Consider the following 20,493-nt stretch of genomic DNA (forward strand, 5'->3'; position numbering starts at 1 on the left):
CCTGTTGACACCCTTTGGCCTGACCTCCGACCCCTTGGACGTGCACCATATCCAGGCAGCGGACCATGGTGCCATCGTCTAGGGGGGACGCCTGACGAGACAGAGGGCTCTGGGGAAATCAGTCTCCTCGGCCTGGCCGGTGAGGATGTTGCCGTAGCATCCTGTATGGCAGATGCGGGTGGAGGGGCTATCACAACGAACGATGGCCTAGCTTCTGGTGACACTGGCTCACCAAAGGGGGGAGAGGGGACTGAGGATTGGGAGCTGACGAAGTGAGCGATGAGACTGGCAGGTCCTAGAGGTGGGAAGTGTTCTCCGGTGGGACCAGCCGATGATGGTGGTGTGGTCTCCCGTGAAGGAAGGAGGCGGGGCAGCTCCTCTTGCTGACCGGATGGTGTCAGCTCAACCTCCTCCACCCCAGAACTGTCGTTCTTTATGTTGCTCTCCGACTCATTCTCGTCAAGGAGCTTCTTCCACTAGTCTGGTGGCAACCCATGTTTCATCTCTGCAAGACTGATGTCATTGCAAGCCAACTGGAGAATGAATTGCTGTCAAAGGGACTGGTACCTTAGGCTAGGTAGTCCTATGCTGTGCTAGGGGTGTGAGCTGAAATAAAGGAGTCAAGATATTTTATTCACAGCCAGCCAAGAACTTTGCTCAACACTGGCACAACGCAAGGATTCATGATATGCGTGTATGTCCTTGAAAAACACTGCCTCTTACATCTGACTTAGCACACAGGTACGGGCCACGGGCACGTGTTTTACTCTTTCATTTCCTTTTCACATTACACATCACCAAATCTATCATTTACATGAGATACACAGTACATTTCACCACTAAAATGTAAATGCACATGTTCCGTAGGCCCTTACCTGTGCGCTAAGGTGTAGAAGATGGTGTTTCCCTTACGAGAAGATGCTGCAGTGTTTACAATTTTATTTCACATTCCACATAACCAAGTCCATTATTGTAGGAGAATTACAGTATATTTCACCAATGAAATGTGCACGTATTCCATATTTCGCGTTGCATGTTGCTACCTTTGTGCTAACTGAGGTGTATGAGATGTTCTCTTTCTTACGAGCACGTGGTTCAGTCTTTCATGTTCTTTTCACATAAAACATAACCAATCTATCAATTTACGAGATACATAGTATATTTCACCAATAAAATTTAAATGCACGTGTTCCATATCTCACACTGCGTGTCGCTACCCTTGTGCTAACTCAGGTGTATGAGACGTTCTCTTTCTTATGAGCACGTGGTTCAGTCTTTCATGTTATTTTCACATAAAACATAACATTTTATGAGATACACAATATATTTCACCAATAAAATGTAAATGCATGTGTTCCGTATCTCGTGTTATATTTCGCTACTTTTGTGCTAACTCAGGTGTACGAAACATTCTCTTTCTTATGAACACGTGGTTCAGTCTTTCATGTTATTATCACATAAAACATAACCAAATATATCACTTTATGAGATACACAATATATTTCACCAATAAAATGTAAATGCATGTACTCCATATCTCGCGTTGCATTTCGCAACCTTTGTGCTAACTCAGGTGCATGACATGCACTCTTTCTTACGAGCACGTAGGTCAGTCTTTCACTGTCTTTTCACATAAAATGCAGCCAAATCTATCAATATATGAGATACACGGTATATTTCACCACTGCAGGTACATACATGTCTTCCGTAGGTCAATTACGTGGCCCCTACCTGGGCGGTAAGGTGTAGCAGATGATTATTAGATGATCACGTGGTTTGCTTCACTTTCTTTTCACATTACACCTAACCAAACCCATCATTTTATGAGATAAACTGTATATTACGCCATCTAAATTTACGTATCTCATGCATTTCGCTACATTTGTGCTAACTCAGGTGTAAGACATGCACTCTTTCTTACAAGCACGTGGTTCAGTCTTTCACGTCATTCTCACAAAAAACAAAACCAAAACGATCAATATATGAGTTATACAGTATATTTCATCACTACAAGTACATGGACATCTTCTGTAGGTCAATTATGTGGCCCTTACCTGTGCACTAAGGTGTAGCACATGATGTTTCCCTTACCAAAAGATGCTGCAGTGTTTGCGTTTTGATTTCTCAATACACATAACCAAATCCATCATTTTATGAGAAATACGGTATATTTCACCACAAAAGTACATGATCGTGCTCTGTATGTCACATTTGCGATACCTAAATATCACAAATGATATCTTCTGATGAGCACGTGGTGCATTGTTTACATTCATCCACACAAGCATACGATAAACATATCACTATAGCAGTCATGCTTTATTTCACATAAAAATGCATATGGAAAAAATATAACAATATGATATAATCAAATATCCCTATAAACCTCCTCTATTTTTCCAATCCTGACAATGGTGTGCTGTGGCTGTAAGGCATACGTGACTCATGCCCTAGCCAATATTTTATTACGTACACCCGTTGCACTGTACTCCTATCTATTGCACAATAACACTATCGACCATATATCAGCATAAAACAAGGACTTCATCAACACCTTGGCAAATATTCCGTTCAAGTCAACGCCATGTCATAAGGTGGTTTCCTGCCTCCCTCTCCTAAACATTTCACCATGTCCTTCCTCACTAGCTATTGCACATTATATTCACTTGATTCACTGTCACTATTGTTCAATGGTTGAATACTTACATTTGGTGCAGGGTAGAGGCAGCGTAGTTGTTTGGATACGGCAAAAAACGGGGCAGGCCTTGTTCTGGTGCCAACATCGTTTCCCATGACGAGTTGTAATTTCACACTATTGTTACATATTACATACAAAGTTCTTTATTCATAATTAACAATGTGCAATATAGTGTGAATGATAAACAACCAAACACCATTTCTCTGTAAAGTGTGGCATGGAAAGGATGGGCGATCAGGACTTGCAGAGCCCAGCAATTTCTATCATAAACACTAGAGTAAAGGGAAGGCGATAGAGAAATATAAACTGTATATATGTTTAAAGTCTTGGGAAAAATATTTATCTTGTTGGTATACTTGAATGTAATCAATGCTACTTTATTGAGGTGTATAATGTACATGGTAAAGGTATGATGCTTCTATTCATGTATAAATCCCAATTGTCTGTGGGGTTTGGCACCTCTGAATATGTTGACCTCAGTGCCACACCTAAAGGGGACGCCGGCCAGCTAACAGCAGAACACTTATCATTAGAATGAGAGAGACGTATTAACTCTGAGCTTTCTGTGTCGCATTTGTATCTTTCTGTGGCCAGTAAGCAGAGATTTAATCTGCTCAGTTTCAGTTCACCTGCACACGCTACCTCTAGAATCCTTCATCAGGATTCTACACCGATTCCCACCATCTCCAGTGTGTGTGAAGACGTTTTAGTAGAGTGTGTCAGCCGGAATTGACTTCGACCAGGCGCAACGTTATAACCTTGCATGGAATAGAGAGGTCACGTCTAAGTTGATATATAAATTGGTAATCAGCTGTGGGGTTGCAAGCTAATATAATAGTGACCAGTTGAGGAATCCATGCAGCCGAAACAGCCTAGCACATCTTCATTGGGCCAACGGTTGACACGGGCCAGGAATGATTCACCAAAACCTAATTCCCTATTGCAAACACCAAATCTAATCACAATAGTGCCCAAAAAGTAAACACAAACACTATTGGTATAGTGGAATATGTCGTGCGCCAGGGATGGGGGTAAATAAAGTACGATATAAAAGGCCTGCCGCTCGCTACCTTCTCCCCCGACAGCCGATGTGGAACTAATCAACCTGTCTAGGCTGCCACGCATCTCAGGCCCCACAGTTGCCAACTCCTTCCTTTTGATGAGCGACATGGAAACTATGACGCCTCCAGAAATGATGCCGATCGGCCAAAAACGTTTTCTCTGACGAAGGTTTGTATGCTTAAATGGCGACAAATGCATCAACGAGTATAGTTGCAGCCACACCCATATGACGACGAACGCATCAACGCGGGCAAAGGGGTTAATCTCTCTCTCTCTCTCTCTCTCTCTCTCTCTCTCTCTCTATATATATATATATATACCGTAAGGTGGGGCAAGTGTGCACCCAACGAAGTAAGTGCGCACTTAAGTAAGTTATTTCTTAAAATGGTCAAAAATAGGTTTTGATATTTTATTTTCTTAATTTTTCAAAGTTTGAATACGAAGCAGTCATTGGTTCAACTTTAACAAGTGTTACCCAACCATTTTATCAAGAACAGTGACCACCACGGCTTTATACAGGGAGGACGGAGCATTGACGGAAATTTTGGACGAAGCATTACATTGGAACACTTAGGGTAAGTTACCTAACAATAAATATTCCTAGGGTACTCTATTTAGGCTCATTAATTGCGCATATTCTAAGGTACAGTAGATTATGCTATAATTATAAGTTGCTAGGTCTAAGCATTAGTGAATAGCGAGTCATGAATGATTGGTGGGGTAACTGCACAAATTTTCATGGGGTAAACGTGCACATGCTGATATTGCCTACAAATTGCTATCTAAATGAATTGGTTCATGCCTTATAACCTACATTTTCGATCTGTAGAGCATAACAAAACAAAAACAATCCAAATACTATAATATCTATCTGTCAATGCAATTTATTTCTCATGTTTTTACAGATGGTGCAACCATACGTGAGAAAAACAGACCCCAAGCAGGAGCGCCGTTACTCCCCCGAGGACCTGTTTGAGCCTATCAGGCGTGTAAAAGCAGGAGAACCCATCAAGAGGGTTTCACGACTTCTACACATCCCTGCATATTGGTACAGGTCCCTCTGGCCAGCAAACGAAGAAAACCGGCGCCAAAATGAAGCTGGGAGTATCTGAAGCCAAGTCGGACAGTATCCCGGAAGAGAAGCTTTCATCAAGTGATGTGGACATGCCAGAGATTCTTCTAGAGTATAATGATGAGGAAAGTTCAGGGAAGGAATCAGAAGCAGAAGAAAGAGAAGAAGAGGATCGAGAAGAGGAAGAGAAAGAGAAGGAGGGAAGAGAAGCGTGCGGAGTTGAGAAAGAGAGCAAGACCAAGGAAATAAAGGAGGGGTTGTATGTTATTGTGAAGTTTACTGGCAAAAAAGCAAATTCAGACTATCATTTTGTTGGAAAAGTGCTAGGGAAGGAAGGAAGTGGAGAAGTGTCAGCGAAGTAGTTCAAACGTGATTACAACGTGTCAGGAGGTGAATTTTCATACTTTATACAGCCACAAAATCAGGACATTTGGTCACTGATGTAACTCCTATTGTTAAGTGTTTGCCTGAGCCATCCTCTATTAGAGACAAACTTTCCTTTAAGGCTTCAGAAATGTGTAGCATCGTCATGCGTTAATAAATGCTTTACGTTTTCTTACGTTTTCTTTCTTTTCATCTTTTTTGCTCGTGTGTGTACTTTTTTACATCTGCATGGCCAGTGAGGTGGCACATAATACAAATACAATACAAATAATGCGTTTAAGGGATGAATAGGATTGTTCAAATATGCTTAAGTGTGCTGAAATTTAAAGAAAACAACATTATGCGCACTTACCCCCAACCCTGGGGTAAGTGCGCAACCATTTTTTTTTTTTTCACTACCTACCACATGAATAATTTCAGAAACATTTCAATATGTGCCAAAGGTTGATCTATTAATAAACAACAAAAACATGTCTCACTTTTTTTCAGTTTCCTCCTATAACTCTTCCCATAGGTAAAAAAAACTCAAAAAAAGGTGCGCACCCTCCCCATTTTACGGTATATATATATATATATATATATATATATATATATATATATATATATATATATATATATATATATATATATATACTCCAAAGGATCAAACAAATGATGTTCCTAGCACTTGCTCTTAACTATACCTATTTATCACATCGTTAGTTACCCTATATTTTACCTTATTTATCCATGCATTCCCTAATTATTTACATATTATCCATGGTCTTTACTCCCAGGGCACATGATCCTCGTCTCCAATGTCCTGTCCATGCCCTTCGTAGCCCCTGCCCTCAACCACACCTGCGTACCGCCCGATAATGAATACACACTCACCTCTACCACCTTTAACCCCATCGACAACAGTACCTCCACCGTGTATGTACTCCCAGGCATGAGTAGATAAGACTGATAGGTAGATAGATTCAATGATAGATTGACTGATAGATAAGGAAAATAAAGGGTAAGCACTCACCTTTACTACCGTCATTCTTTCCGGCACAAACATTACCACCACTTACACACATACATACACTGAATTTTCCAGGCATGAGTACATAGACAAGTAGATAGTTAAGCAGTAGATAGGTCGACAGGTAGACAGACATATATGAGATAAGAATGAGGATACACGATCACCAGAACCACTTTCAACACCACTGGCACCATTATTACCACCGTGTACGTATGTTCATGCAAGAGACATGGATAAATAGATAAATGGATAGACAAGCCGATAAATAGATAGATAGATAGGTAGATAGGTCAATAGATGTATTAGACGATTCCGGTGCTGTTCCTCCATCACTTCCCCCCTCAGACATCCTTATGGCTGACATTAAAATTCCTTCAGCTTATGTATTTTCTTCCATCACTGGCCTCAATGCTAACAAGGCATATGGGCCTGATGGAGTCCCTCCTGTTGTCCTCAAGAACTTTCTCCAGTGCTTACACCCTGCCTAGGTAAACTCTTTTGTCTTTGTCTATCAACTTGTACCTTTTCTTCTTGCTGGAAGTTTGCTCTCATTCAGCCAGTCCCAAAGAAGGGTGACCATACTCAACCCTCTATCATCTAATTGCTTTAACATCCTGTGTCTCAAAAGTTGTTGGGTCAATTCTTAACAGAAAAAATTTAAAGCATCTTTCCTATCACATCCTTCTTTCTGATCGTCAGTATGGGTTCCGTCAGGGACGCTCCACTGGCGATTTTCTCACCTACCTCTCAGTCTCCTGGTCATCCTCCTTTCGGGACTTTGGCGAAAACTTTGCCATTGCAATTGACATCTCAAAGGCTTTCGATCGAGTCTGGCATAAATCTTTAATTTCCAAACTGCCCTCTTACGGTTTCTATCCTTCTATCTGTGCCTTCATCCCTAGCTTCCTTTCTGGTCGTTCTATAGCTGCTTTTGTAGACGGCCATCGTTCTTCATCTAGATCTATCAACAGAGGTGTTCCTCAGGGCTGTGTCCAATCATCAACTCTCTTCCTTTTATTCATCACTGACCTAAGCTGTACATCTAACCCCATCCACTCATACTCTGATGATTCCACCCTTCACCTTTCCATTCGGTTCCCGCAACGTCCATCTCAGCAATTACTTTAACAAACAGGGGATGAGGCTATGGCACACCTAATGTCTGACTTGGCTCGTATCTTTGACTGGGGTGAAAATATTCTTGTTGTTTTTAATGCATCAAAAACTCAGTTTTTACACTATCAACCCAACACAAGCTTCCACAGGAGTACCCTCTAATGTTTAATAGTATCCAGCTCAATCGTGCATCATCCTTCAACATACTTGGGTTTCATTCACTCGGGACTTACCTTGGAAAAATCATATTGCATCTCTTGTAAAATCTGCTTCCAAGAGATCAGGTATGCTAAGCCGACTCCGTTCCTTCTTTACCCCTATACAATTGTTGACTTTATACACGTGTTTTATTCGCCCCTGTTTAGAGTACAACTCTCGTGTGTGGGGAGGCTTCCCACATACAGCTAATCTCCATAGGGTGGAGTCAAAGGCTATTCATCTCACCAACTCTCCTCCACTTACTGGCTCCCTCCAACCTCTGTCTCTTTGTCGCACTGTTGCATCTTTATCTCTTTTCTATCGCTACTTCAATGGTCGCTGCTCCTCTGAACTGTCTGCTTGGATCCCTCAACCTCTACGACGGGTGCGTAGCACCCGTCTAGCATCAAACTCTCATCCCTTTCCTGTCCAGCTCTCTAATGCATGAGTTAACCGGTACTCCCAGTCCTTCATTTATGCAACAGGTCAACTCTGGAACTGTCTCCCTCTGTATTTCCTACTTCCTATGATCTCCAGTCTATCAAACGCAATGTGTCCTGACATCTCGAAATGAACGGATCTTGAATTTGGTTCTCTGTTGTATTGTTTTTGTTTTTTCTTCGATGGATCGGTTGCGGGCTCTTGGCCTTTGGTTCCTTCTTATTTGCATAAAAAAAAGATAGATATGTTGACATAAGATACACACCTGAACTACAGCCCACTACAAACACCGGGGGATAGAAGCGAAATAGTTATTTGAACCTACATATGCGACTGATAAGACACAGATACGGTAAAAAGGGAGAGACAGAGAGAGGAAGGGTATTTCTCCTTAGATTCCTCACAGATAGATTAATAAAAGGAAGGATAGACAAAGGAATGAGAATTTTAGCTTACAGATACGACGATAGGATAATAGAGGTAGGGACAGACAGAGAAATGCATATTTTAACCTAGTGATGTAAGAGATAAGACGGAGATACTTAGATTAACCCTTTCACTTCGAGGTTGTATTATTTCCATCATTATTCCTACCACTAGATAATAATCTTTAATGAAGGGGAGACATCTAGCAGTGAAGGGGCTAATGAAGGCTGTATCTAACGCTTCCAGTCGAAAAGTCTCCCGTAAGGTCGGGTGGAAATAGTAAGAAGAACTAAGCAAGATGTTCCTGGATCCAAAGGGTTAACTCCTCCTCGATATGGGTTACGGGTTCCTAACGTTACCTTATTTGACCTCTGCCTCGGCTTTATTCAACCCCCCCTTCCCCCATCCCCACTCCAACTGTACCCTCTTCCCCACTCCCACTGCCATCACATCACCCACTCCCACTGCATCCCCATCCCCCACTCCACTTCACCCCAAATTCCATTCTACTCTACCCCATCCCCACTTCACCCTACACCTTCCCCAACTCCACCCCCACCCCCATCCCCACTTCACCCGACACCTACCCCAACTCTATCCCCATCCCCCCATCCCCAATTCACCCTACACCTACCCCAACTGCATCCCCACCCCCATCCCCACCCCCATCCTCACTCCGCCTTACCCGATTCCCATTCCACCCTACCCCAGCTCAACCCAACCCTGACCCTCACTCCACCCCACCCACACCTCCACCCCTCTCCGGTCACAGGGTCTAACATGAAGGATAGTTATATATGCAGACAGGAAGAGTTGATGAAGTCGCTGGGAAGTCAGGGATGCTTTAATAAATATTGTAAGCGAACTTATCATGAAAATATAGTCGTACCATTCGTAAAAAATGATGCTGTAGTAAGCTGGCTCATTAAATAGTTTCATACTTTGAAGGTGTGTATTGGCGGCCAGCTTCGTGTGTCACTTGACTATATAATGAAAATCCCAAAGACTAACCTAAAGCTACACATTATACAGCTGAATCTCGATTAAGTCCTTTTCTAAAAACCTGTTTACCCACTTTATGATTTCATGTAACCATTCAGCTAAGAGATCCCTAGGTTACATACATACATACATACATACATATATACATCACATCATTTCAACTCCGATGTATGTACAGTAACTCATTCACCGTTGACCTGCCAGGAATAAAAATTCTCGTGTGTTTTCTGTTTTGTGAAGGCGAGTGCAAACGTGTGAAATATTAATACAGATCTCGCTGTATAAGGCTTTAAAAAGTCTACCTCCTTGTTCCCGCAGACACCCTTCGATCTCTTAAGGCTGTCCTCTACCTTCCCTATTTTTTTTTTTTTTTAAGATTTACTTTTATACCTTTGATACCCATATTGCTTCCTCTCTCTCTCTCTCTCTCTCTCTCCCCTTGAAGCTTATCGTACATGTACAGCGTACGATCTCTTTGTCCATTTTTCCTGCATCTTCTTTTCCTTCTTTTATACATCCTCTTCTTTCTCTTCCGCTGATGTCAATATATCATTCTCTTTGTATATATTTCCCTGACATTCTGTTCCAAACATTCCTCAGCCTCCCCCCCCCCCCAATTTCTTGTTTCTCTCAAAAACGAATAACATTTGCTTTGTTTTCAACTTTTGATTCCTTCATGCTGATGACTTGTTTAAATATCTGCAGCCATTAGGAAATTCTGTATCGCTTCAGACAACACATTAGTCTTGGTGGGATTAGTGGTGGTTGTATGTTTTCACAAGCCACTTCACAGCTGAATATAATCTACATGAAGCTTAGAATTACCTTAATGAAGCGTCACTGTAGTAATTGGAATATATATTTTTTCCTAATGCCTCCTTTTTTGTCTGTTTCTCCCGTTAAGGGATTTGGCCAAGAAGGGGATTTATGGCTATTTCTCGTAATGTATACAAACATGAGAGTACTTCACAACATCCAGAATTCTTCAATAATAGCTTGAGTGTTGATGGTATGTCTCAGAAAAAGAAGAGCAACCAAAAAGAAAAAGACAAAAGTCGTCGTATTTAAGGAATCAAATAAGTGACAGTCCTCTGTGAACCCTTTACCTATCTCCTGTCGCTGCCGAAATACTAAAGGTTGTAGTTGGCTTATTTAGGGACTATCTAACTTTTTCCATGGTGAATGAAGGTTGTATAGCCCTTTGGTTCACCTTGATAAATACTTCTTGATAAATTCTGCTAAAGCTTATGGCAGTACAGATAGCCTAAATGCAACTCTGCCATTCCAGAAACAACTGCCGCTACTACACGAATGACACTGAAGGAGGCGGGTTTGAGGAGAAGGCCTGCAGTGACTGGATATATGACAACTCCACCTACACCCTCACCCTCACCTCCCAGGTACTACAGTACACACTCTTCTGCATTATATATATATATATATATATATATATATATATATATATATATATATATATATATATATATAGCCTGATGCCTTGATCCCGTAAGGGGTAGACACAAACAAATCGCCTCCATGTCGCTCTGTCCCCCGCCATTTCACTGCCGTGCTCCCAGCTCATACCCCCCACTTTCATATACCTCTCCACTCCATCCCTCCATTTCATCCTTGGCCTTCCCCTCCCTCTCCCCCCCTCCACCTCACATACAGTCTCCTCATCAATTACTCACTCTCCATCCTCTCCACATGACCAAACCACCTTAATGTGTTTCTTCTAACTCTTCCTATCACATCCACATCCACACGACATCGCTCCTTCACTTCCTCATTTGTCAGCCTGTCTCTCCATGTGACTCCACATGCTCCACTCAAATAACTCATTTTCACTGCCCTTACTCTTGACTTCTGTCCCTCCAGCAAGGTCCAAGCTTCACTTCCATACGTTAGAGTTGGTATCACAATACTGTCATGTAGTAGCTTTTTCACTTCCATGCTCACTTCCCAGTTTCTTATTACTGCTTTCAAGGAACCAGCAACCTTTCTTCCCTGCTGCACCCTTTCAAGGACTTCACCCTCTAAACTTCCATCCTTACTCATCACACTACCCAAGTACTTAAACTTACTCACATTCTCCATTTCCTCATCATTCAATCTCACTGTACATTCACTAACTTCACTTCTCTCGAAGACCATAACTTTACTCTTTCCTACATTCACCTTTAGATTCCGTTTCTTACACACTCTCCCAAACTCATCCACCAAGCCTTGCAGTTCCCTGTCTTCTTCACTTAACTACACGGTATCATCTGCAAACAATATTACAGGGAGTTTCCAAACACTGCCCTCTCTCACTAGGACCACTACAACTTCCACTACCCTGCCTTTATCTCTTTTATAACCCCATCCATACAATGTAGATTGAACAACCATGGAGACATGACACATCCTTGTTTGAATCCAACCTTCAAAAATAAAAAATCACTCAGTTCACCATCCATATGCACTGCAGCCTTTGCACCCTTATACATACTCTTCACAGCATTCAACAACTTCCCATCTACTCCATATATTCTTAATACTTTCCACAATCCTTGTCTATCCACCCTGTGATATGCTTTCTCCAAATCCATGATAGTTGCATACAACTCCTTTCGCTTCTCTAGAAACTTTTCCAATAAAGATCTTAAAATGAATATCTGTTCCACACAACCTCTTCCCTTCCTAAACCTCCCTGTTCTTCTCCAACTAATTCCTCTGTTATTTCCCTAACTCTGTCAGTAAGTATCCTACCATATACTTTTCCTATTACACTAAGAAGGCAGGTGTCCCTATGATTACCACACACTTCCTTTTTCCCCCTTTCCCTTTGTACAGGGGAACAATTATACCTGACTTCCAATCCTCCGGGACTCTGCCTTCCTCCCAGGCCAATCTGCACATCTTCCACATCCATTCTACTACTATCTCTCACCCATGCTTCAGCATTTCACCACACACTTCATCAATTCCTGGGGCTTTCCCCATTTTAACTTTCTTATTGCTTCCACAACTTCCATCCTACTGATTTCTTTCTCTCTTCTCACATCCCTCCTTCTCCCAGCCATTCCCCAGTCGCTAATACTTGCATTACTTTTATTCTTTAGATTGAACAATTCATTGAAGTGTTCTCTTCATCTCCTCACTTTTTCTCCCTTCTTCACTAGTAATCTACCATTTTTATCCTTTACTCCCCAGTTAGCTTCTTTGGCATCCTTGTAGTGCCCAGAAGTGATAATGAGTTGTATGTAGTTTATTTTACGACCAAAAGTTCGGTTAAGTGAGAGAGCGGGGCCGAGGTGTAGCTGTTTCCATGCGAACGTGATCAGAACGTAGATTAAGTTACCTAGTTGCTAAGTCAATTATTTTCCTATTGTAATTTACTAGTATTAAGTCTCTAATATAAAAACTCAAGTGAATATATGCCTGTGGTCACGTAATCCAGGATAAGGTACGCATGCACAAAGGGATGTAAGGCACGATGATTCTTATTTATTTTCAATGCAAGTGTATCGAGATTGTTGTAAAGTAATTATTGTAACAACGGAATCTAATTTTTGGGTGGTAATCGCCTGTAGCAGGGAAAGGCATCACACTGATTCTATCACGAGTCTCTAATAACGAAAATTTTAAATTGCGTAAGCCGTCATCCCCCCCTTCCCCCTTTCCACCACGGAAAACCGGAGTGTTTCACTTGCTCACCGGCCCTGAAACGTGGCAGATAGTCGGTACTGTCGTCATCCTCCTTCCCCCCCCCCCCAGGAATTCAGAAGTGTGTAACAATCACGCGAGGTGACGCCACTAGTCTTTGGAGAAGCGAGTCTGTGTTCCCGTTCACCTTCCTTGCATTTCTTGAGCTGGATAGTGAGGTATTTCTCATATATTTGTGTACTGTACTTTATATTATTATTTAGTGTGTAACTGGAATACGAAAATACTAGCTGCATAGTTCTGTCTGAGCCTCAAATAAATATGTGATTTTTGTAGGCCAAATATCAGGTGTCCTGGAACTGTGAATTGTTTATTAATACGTGTTGGGATGATTTGCAATTCAGTACTTTTTAGGGCTGTGTTATGAGTTAATGTTCACGTAGTTACTTTGTGAGGCACAATGATTTCGATGCAGTGATGTTTTTCATGGTTAGAGTTAGAGTTATTCATGCTTATTTGTTATGGTATTTCTATATTATCCTTACAATAAGTATTATTTTGAGCAGACCTATGTGTCTCTAGTGCCATGTGTTATTCCATTTCTAACTGAAATGCCGAGTGTTGTAACTCGTGTTACTTTATTATGAGAATTTCTTGATCATGTGAAGGGATTACTTGCATTAGGAAGGGTAGTTATTCATTGTACATATTAATTTCTAGCGGGTCTAAGTGTGGAGGTCAGTCTCATTGAGTGAGTCAGAGTCCCAGTGTGGAGGTCAAGGTCCGGTGTGGAAGACGAGAATATTAGAAGATTGGACCAGTGAACTATGGGCTGAGAAGGACTATTATGGAGCGCCATATTGGGCTGAATTTGGGACAAAGGAGCTAAGTTTTTTGGATTTTGATATTAGGGCCATATGATGTGAGTAATGTGCCAACTAATTCAGGATTATTCTGCAAGACTTGTAGATGGGAAGATTTCTGCCCTTTTTGGGGGGTTTGTTAATACATATTTCCTCCCACTCGAACTTTACTGTTTGTATAATCCTTGAGAACTGGTGGTATAGAGCTTACCTAGTAGTTTGTTAACCCACCGCGTGCCGGCTATTTTTAGCCCTCTGGGTCACCCCAGTGCCAGCCATTTTCAACCTTTTTTTTTGGCTAAAATGATAGATTTTGATGTGGAAACAATGAATTTCGCCATTAAAATGCTCATCGAGGCTCGAAAATGAGTTTTATTGAGTCCTGCATATTCGTGTACAGGTATAGTCACTCTCTCACGCTCACCACATACGTGAAAGAAAGCCGTTTTCTATGTAAGATATACTCAGGTATTTATGCTGGGAAGGTATAGCCATGTTCAGTACCCTTTTCTGATCACTTATTTCTTCAGTGTCTATCACAATTTGCGTGTCTTTCTCAATGTGAATGCATTATCTTACACTTACTTGAATATAGGTGCAACCTGACTTCATTACGTACAGTCCTGGCACTTACAAGAAGGTATTTACAACTTGACTTCACTATATAGTCCTTACACTTACAAGATAATATTTACAACTTACACTTACATGAAAATATTTACAAAATCCCTTCACTATGTACAGCACTGGGTGAGGAACACAGGCAGAGTGAGGCAGAGCGAGCATGAGGGGGGAAGCGAGTGAGTGTATGGCCTTGACAGGCTGGGGGATGGTAGACGAAACAGTTTCCTTACATACCTGTCAATTTTTACCCGCGAATCTTGAAAAATGCGGTCACAGTGAAGCTTTTTATTTTAGACCGTTTTAAAACGGCACTGACACTGGGCACGGCATTATGTCAGACCGTTTTAAATTGGCACTGGCATGCGGCGAGTTAATGTGTAACCTTAGAAACATTTGGGGGAAACTGCGAAAGTTGGGCTTGGGTTGGCCGAGTTGGAGACTGACCCCATCATTTTGGCATGCTACCACTCTTAACTTGACCACTTAAAAAGTATTAAATGCAACCGAAGAGACCGCTAGTGGGAGAGAGTCTCCGTCAGTCTGAGTTCCCGACCATTCCAGCACACAGTGGTCATCACTAGTGACTTCATTTCTGCCCCTTTTGACCACATAGAAGTCTGGATTGCAGAGGTGAGTGTACACCCTGTCTAACTCTCTTTAACTCTTTCCAAAACATCTTACATTCCCTCCAGTTTACACTTAAATTCTTTCCAAATTCCTCATCCACTCTCTTCTTACTCTTTCTCACTTATCTCTTTATCTCTCTCTTCCTCTCTACATATAACTCTCTCTTCCGTCTCTCAACTTCTTCAATGCCCCTGTTTCTCATCCACTAACTGTATGCTTTCTTCTTCTGTGCCACAGCCTCTCTCAACTCTTCAGTCCACCATGCTGTTCCCTGCATCCCCTTTCGTCTTCTATTCACCCCACACACCACCTCACGTGCTGCACAGATTTTTTTCTGTGAATATCTAACATCTTCCACGTCCCCCAACTGCTCCAATCTATTTTTATCTAATTCCCCCTTCACTTCCCTCTTATATTCTGCCTTTATTCCATCCTCTTGTAACTTTTCTACCCTCCTTGTAAGAAATATTTCCTCCTGTCGTTCCCTTCTTCTATTTCTCCATTTTGTTTGGACTTTGATTCTGACCACCAGCAAGTGGTGGTCCGAAAGTCCACTCTCCCAACCTCTATATACTCTTGCATCCATCACACACCTCATCCTTTCACCTACACACACATAATCAATCATTGCCTTTCTTTCATTCAGTTCACCATCCACCCTTCTCATCACTCGCCATGTATACCTGTGGATCACTTTATGCCTGAAGAGGGTATTAGCTATCACCAACTCCCCCCCCCCCGGGCACAAATTTCCTCTAAAGCAATGCTAATCTCATCCATCTCTGCAGGCACACCCCACTCACCAACTATTCCATCTACCTTCACATTCCCTACTTTTCCATTCATATCTGCAGTCAAAAACACTCTCTCATTCCTTTCAAACTTTTCCAAGCATGCTTCCACATTTGTCCAGAACTCTTCTCTCACTCTGCTTACACGATCTTGTGTCGGTGCATACACGCACACAATCGCCCACATTTGTAGTCCAACTTTCACTCTTATCCACACAATCCTTGAGCCAACTGCTCCATACTCTCTTATATTTTTCTTCCATCTGTTACTCACAACAATACACACTCCTTTTGCCGTCTCATTCTCACCTACTTCCGCACATACAGTATACCACATCCATACTCCCATTCTCTCACACTCTCATCTGGCCTTTTAGTTTCAGTTAATCCACATACATCCACTTTCGCACCCTCAAGCACCTGTACAATCTCACTCTCTTTCACCTCATCATTCGCACCCCTTACATTACATGTAGCTATCCATACCAAGTCCTTTGTTCGGTCCTTAGTTGTCATCTTTTGGTCAGTCCTTGTCCGAGGCTTCATGTTGTATTTTTAGTTAGTTGTTTTCCGGTGAGGGGCACTAGCTCTCCGCCACTTGTTGTTGCATTTGGAACACGTGTTGGTTGGTTATAAGGTTACCACCCCACGTTGTAAATGCTTTCCTGATTTCAAGAATTCATTTGCCTTGCCACTCAGTGTGGAACTCCCCCCCAAAACAGGGTATCACTACACCAAGTGGATGGATGATGGGCACCCCCACCTACCACATACAGTATATATATATGCGCAGCACTATGTTGTTGCAACATTCCACCTGACAAAGCACATACCCCCCTGCCCATTTCCCTGCACACCTAAGCACATAACTGCCCTTACCTCCCCCCACCTCGATATAACAAATAGGAATTATAACTTAAAAATTTCAGAAGTTTATCCATGTTAATAAAGTTATGAGCTGACATGAAGAAATTATGACTCGTGCTTTTTTTTCATTTAGGCAGCCATTTTTTATGGTTACATAATAGGTACAGTCATGAAACTTCATACATATTTGGATATTTGTATAATCACTTATCACGTACAATTTCTGCCCCCTAGGTTTAATATTTGCAAAATTTTGATAGAAAAATACATTGGGCCCTTCAGATTCCTTGCACAGGTCACACTGAAATCTCTCAGAATTACATTTTTTTTATTTTTAATTTCATTATTAAAAAAAAAACTTTGAAGATGCAGCATTTTATCCCTTCTTCTTTCTCTGAAATCTCCATTCGAGGAGATTTCAATGCTCACCACCACCTCTGGCTCTCCTTTCCATTCACTGATCCACCTGGTGAACAAGCCTACTTCTTTTCTATCGTTAATGACCTTGAGCACCTTGTACAGCACCCTACCTGTTTCTCTGACCACCTTGGAGAGAGCTCCAACATACTTGACCTCTTCCTTACAACTGATCCTTCCGATTTCACTGTTAATCTTTTCTCTCCGTTGGGCTACTTTAATTACATCCTTATTACCTTAACATGTCCTTTCACTCCGGTACAGCCTGTGGACCCTCCAAAGAAATGTTAACTGTGGCGCTTTGGAGCTGCAGATTGGGAGGCCCTGAAGCAGTTTTTCTTTGATTTTCCCTAGAAGGATTATTGCTTCTGTGGCCGGGAGCCATCTGAATGTGCCCTGCGCATTATGGACGTTATTCTCTCGGGCATGGAAACATACATTTCTCTCTCATATCCTCTGACTAATTTAAGAAAGCCTTGGTTTAATCACGTTTGTTCTAATGCTGTCTGCAGCAAGGAGAGGGCCTATGAAAGATCACATCTTTTTTATGTTTCTGCCCAGAATCTTCTAAGTCTGTTCTTTGCTCTGCTAAAAATAATTTCATCCATACTAAATGCTCTCAACTCTCCATTTCGAATTCTTCCTGCTCCTTCTGGCACCTTGCCAAAAACCTTTCTAACAACTTTACCTCATCATCCTTCCCTCCTCTTATCTACTCTGATGGCTCTGTAGCTATTTCTTCTATTGATAAAACAGATCATTTTGTTCAGACTTTCTCCTGCAATTCCATCTTAGATGATTCCAGTGCTTTTCCCCCATCACTTCCCCCCTCTGACTTCCTCATGGCTGACATTAAAATTCCTTCAGCTTATGTATTTTCTGCTATCACTGGCCTCAGTGCTAACAAGGCATATGGGCCTGATGGAGTCCCTTCTGTTGTCCTCAAGAACTGTGCTTCTTTGCTTACACCCTGCCTAGGTAAACTCTTTCGCCATTGTCTTTCAACTTGTACCCATCCTTCTTGCTGGAAGTTTGCTCTCATTCAGCCAGTCTCAAAGAAGGGTGACCATTCCCAACCCTCTAACTATCGTCCAAATGATTTAACATCGTGTGAAAAGTTTTCGAATCTATTCTTAACAGAAAAATTTTAAAGCATCTTTCCTATCACAATGTTCTTTCTGACCGTCAGTATGGGTTCCGTCAGGGACGCTCCACTGGCGATCTACTCACCTACCTTTCAGACTCCTGGTCATCCTCCTTCCAGGACTTTGGCAAAAGCTTGCCATTGCACTTGACATCTCAAAGGCTTTCGACCGAGTCTGGGATAATTCTTTAATTTCCAAACTGCCCTCGTACGGTTTCTATCCTTCTATCTGTGCCTTCATCTTTCTGGTCTTTCTATAGCCACTGTTGTAGATGGCCATCGTTTCTGTCCTATCACTGACTCTCTTCCTTTTATTCATCAATGATTTTCTAAACTGTACATCTAACCCTATCCACTTGTACATTGCTGATTCCACTCATAACCTTTCCATTCAGTTCCCGCAATGTCCATCTCAGCAGTTACTTAAACAAACAAGGGATGAGGCTATTGTACACCTAATGTCTTGCTTGGCTCATATCTCTGACTGGGGTAAAAATATTCTTGTTTCTAATGCATCAAAGACTCAGTTTTTTCACCTATCAACCAGACACAATCTTCCAAAGGAGTACCCACTAATGTTTAATACTATCTAGCTCAATCCTGCATCATCCTTCAACATGCTTGGGGTTTCATTCACTCGAGATTTATCATGGAAATATCATATTGCATCTCTTGTAAAATCTGCTTCCAAGAGATTAGCTGTGCTAAGCCGACTCAATATCTTCTTTACCCCTGCACAGTTGTTGACTTTATATGTGGGTTTTATTCGCCCCTGTGTAGAGTACAGCTCTCATGTGTGGGGAGGCTCCACGCATACAGCTCTTCTCAATAGGGTGGAGTCAAAGGTTTTTCTTCTCATTAGCTCTTCTCCTCTTACTGGCTCCCTCCAATCTCTGTCTCTTCATCACACTGTTGCCTCTTTATCTCTTTTCTGTCACTACTTCAATGGTCACTGCTCTTCTGAACTGTCTGCTTGCATCCCTCCACCTCTACGGTGGGCACGTAGTATCCATCTAGCAACAAACACTCATCCCTTTTCTGTCCAACTCTCTAATGCAACAGTTATCTATTACTCCCAGACCTTCATTTATGCAACACGTCAACTCTGGAACTGTCTCCCTCTATCTGTATTTACTACTTCGTATGATCTCCAGTCTTTCAAATGCATTGTGTCCAGGCATCTTGAAATGAACAGATGTTGAATTTGGCCCTTTTACATTTTTTTTTTTTTTTTTTTTTTTTTTTGAAGGGACTATTTTGTTGGCTCCTACCTTTGGTTCCTTGATCCTAACCCCCCAAAAAATCTGTCTATTAAAAGGCACAAGTCCACTATAAGACAAATAACTATGTGAAATTTCATGACTCTATAGCAAATACTTTCTGAGTTCTGGCCCAGGATCAAAATCTCTACACCATTGGGCCTTTCAGATTCCTTGCACAAGTCACAGTGAAGTCTCCAAGATTTTTTTTTTTTTTTACTTTTTCGTATTAAAAAACAACTACTTTAGACTCACCATTCCACCTATCAAAAAGGACACATAACTATATGAAATTTTATGACTCTATGGTGAATACTTCTGAATTCTGGCCTGGAAACGAAATTTCCATGCCACCTATTGTTGTTGATCTCAGTGATAACAATAGCCTCCTCTGACTTCATCAGATGGAGTGTAAAAATGTACATACAGAGTGGTCCATAAGTGGCACTCCATAGAGACTCAAATGGCGGTATCTACTGTATTGTGAGGACGGCTTAGTCTGTTAGTGTGAGCCTGGGTGTGACAGTGAGAGAGGGATATGAATAAATGACCCAAGGTAGACAGTAATAATGCTGACTTAACCGTACCTGCAGCACACGAGAAATTGCCCAATAGAGTGGAAAAGGAGCGTTATATACTGTATGGACCAAACTGTATATAAAAGGTATTAATAATGTACAGCACATTGGATTTGTGGTGCTGGAGAGGGACGCCTTCAGGTGTCAGCACCGATATAGCTCTTTATACAAACGTACCCCAGCTTCCTCGCTATCCCCTGAAAGTGGGATTGCAGACGGCAGAAGGGCAGCCTTAGCCTGCAGTCCACTGGCTTTACATCCACA

General features: G+C 41.7%; 1 protein-coding gene across 1 annotated transcript in view; it reads left to right on the forward strand.

Moving 5' to 3' along the window:
* Window positions 1–279: 279 nt before the first annotated feature.
* Window positions 280–20,493, forward strand: part of LOC145408645 (organic cation transporter protein-like) — a 33,043-nt gene continuing 12,829 nt past the window's right edge. Inside the window, exons 1-4 of the mRNA XM_080279329.1 lie at window positions 280–345; window positions 4,666–4,864; window positions 5,993–6,131; window positions 10,700–10,811. Of these exons, the coding sequence (XP_080135455.1) occupies window positions 280–345; window positions 4,666–4,864; window positions 5,993–6,131; window positions 10,700–10,811 (516 nt within the window). The remainder of the gene's footprint in view (window positions 346–4,665; window positions 4,865–5,992; window positions 6,132–10,699; window positions 10,812–20,493) is intronic.

This window comes from Coenobita brevimanus, chromosome 78 (assembly GCF_032717465.1).
Source record: "Coenobita brevimanus isolate Jiangsu-jjx chromosome 78, ASM3271746v2, whole genome shotgun sequence".
Taxonomy (NCBI): domain Eukaryota; kingdom Metazoa; phylum Arthropoda; class Malacostraca; order Decapoda; family Coenobitidae; genus Coenobita; species Coenobita brevimanus.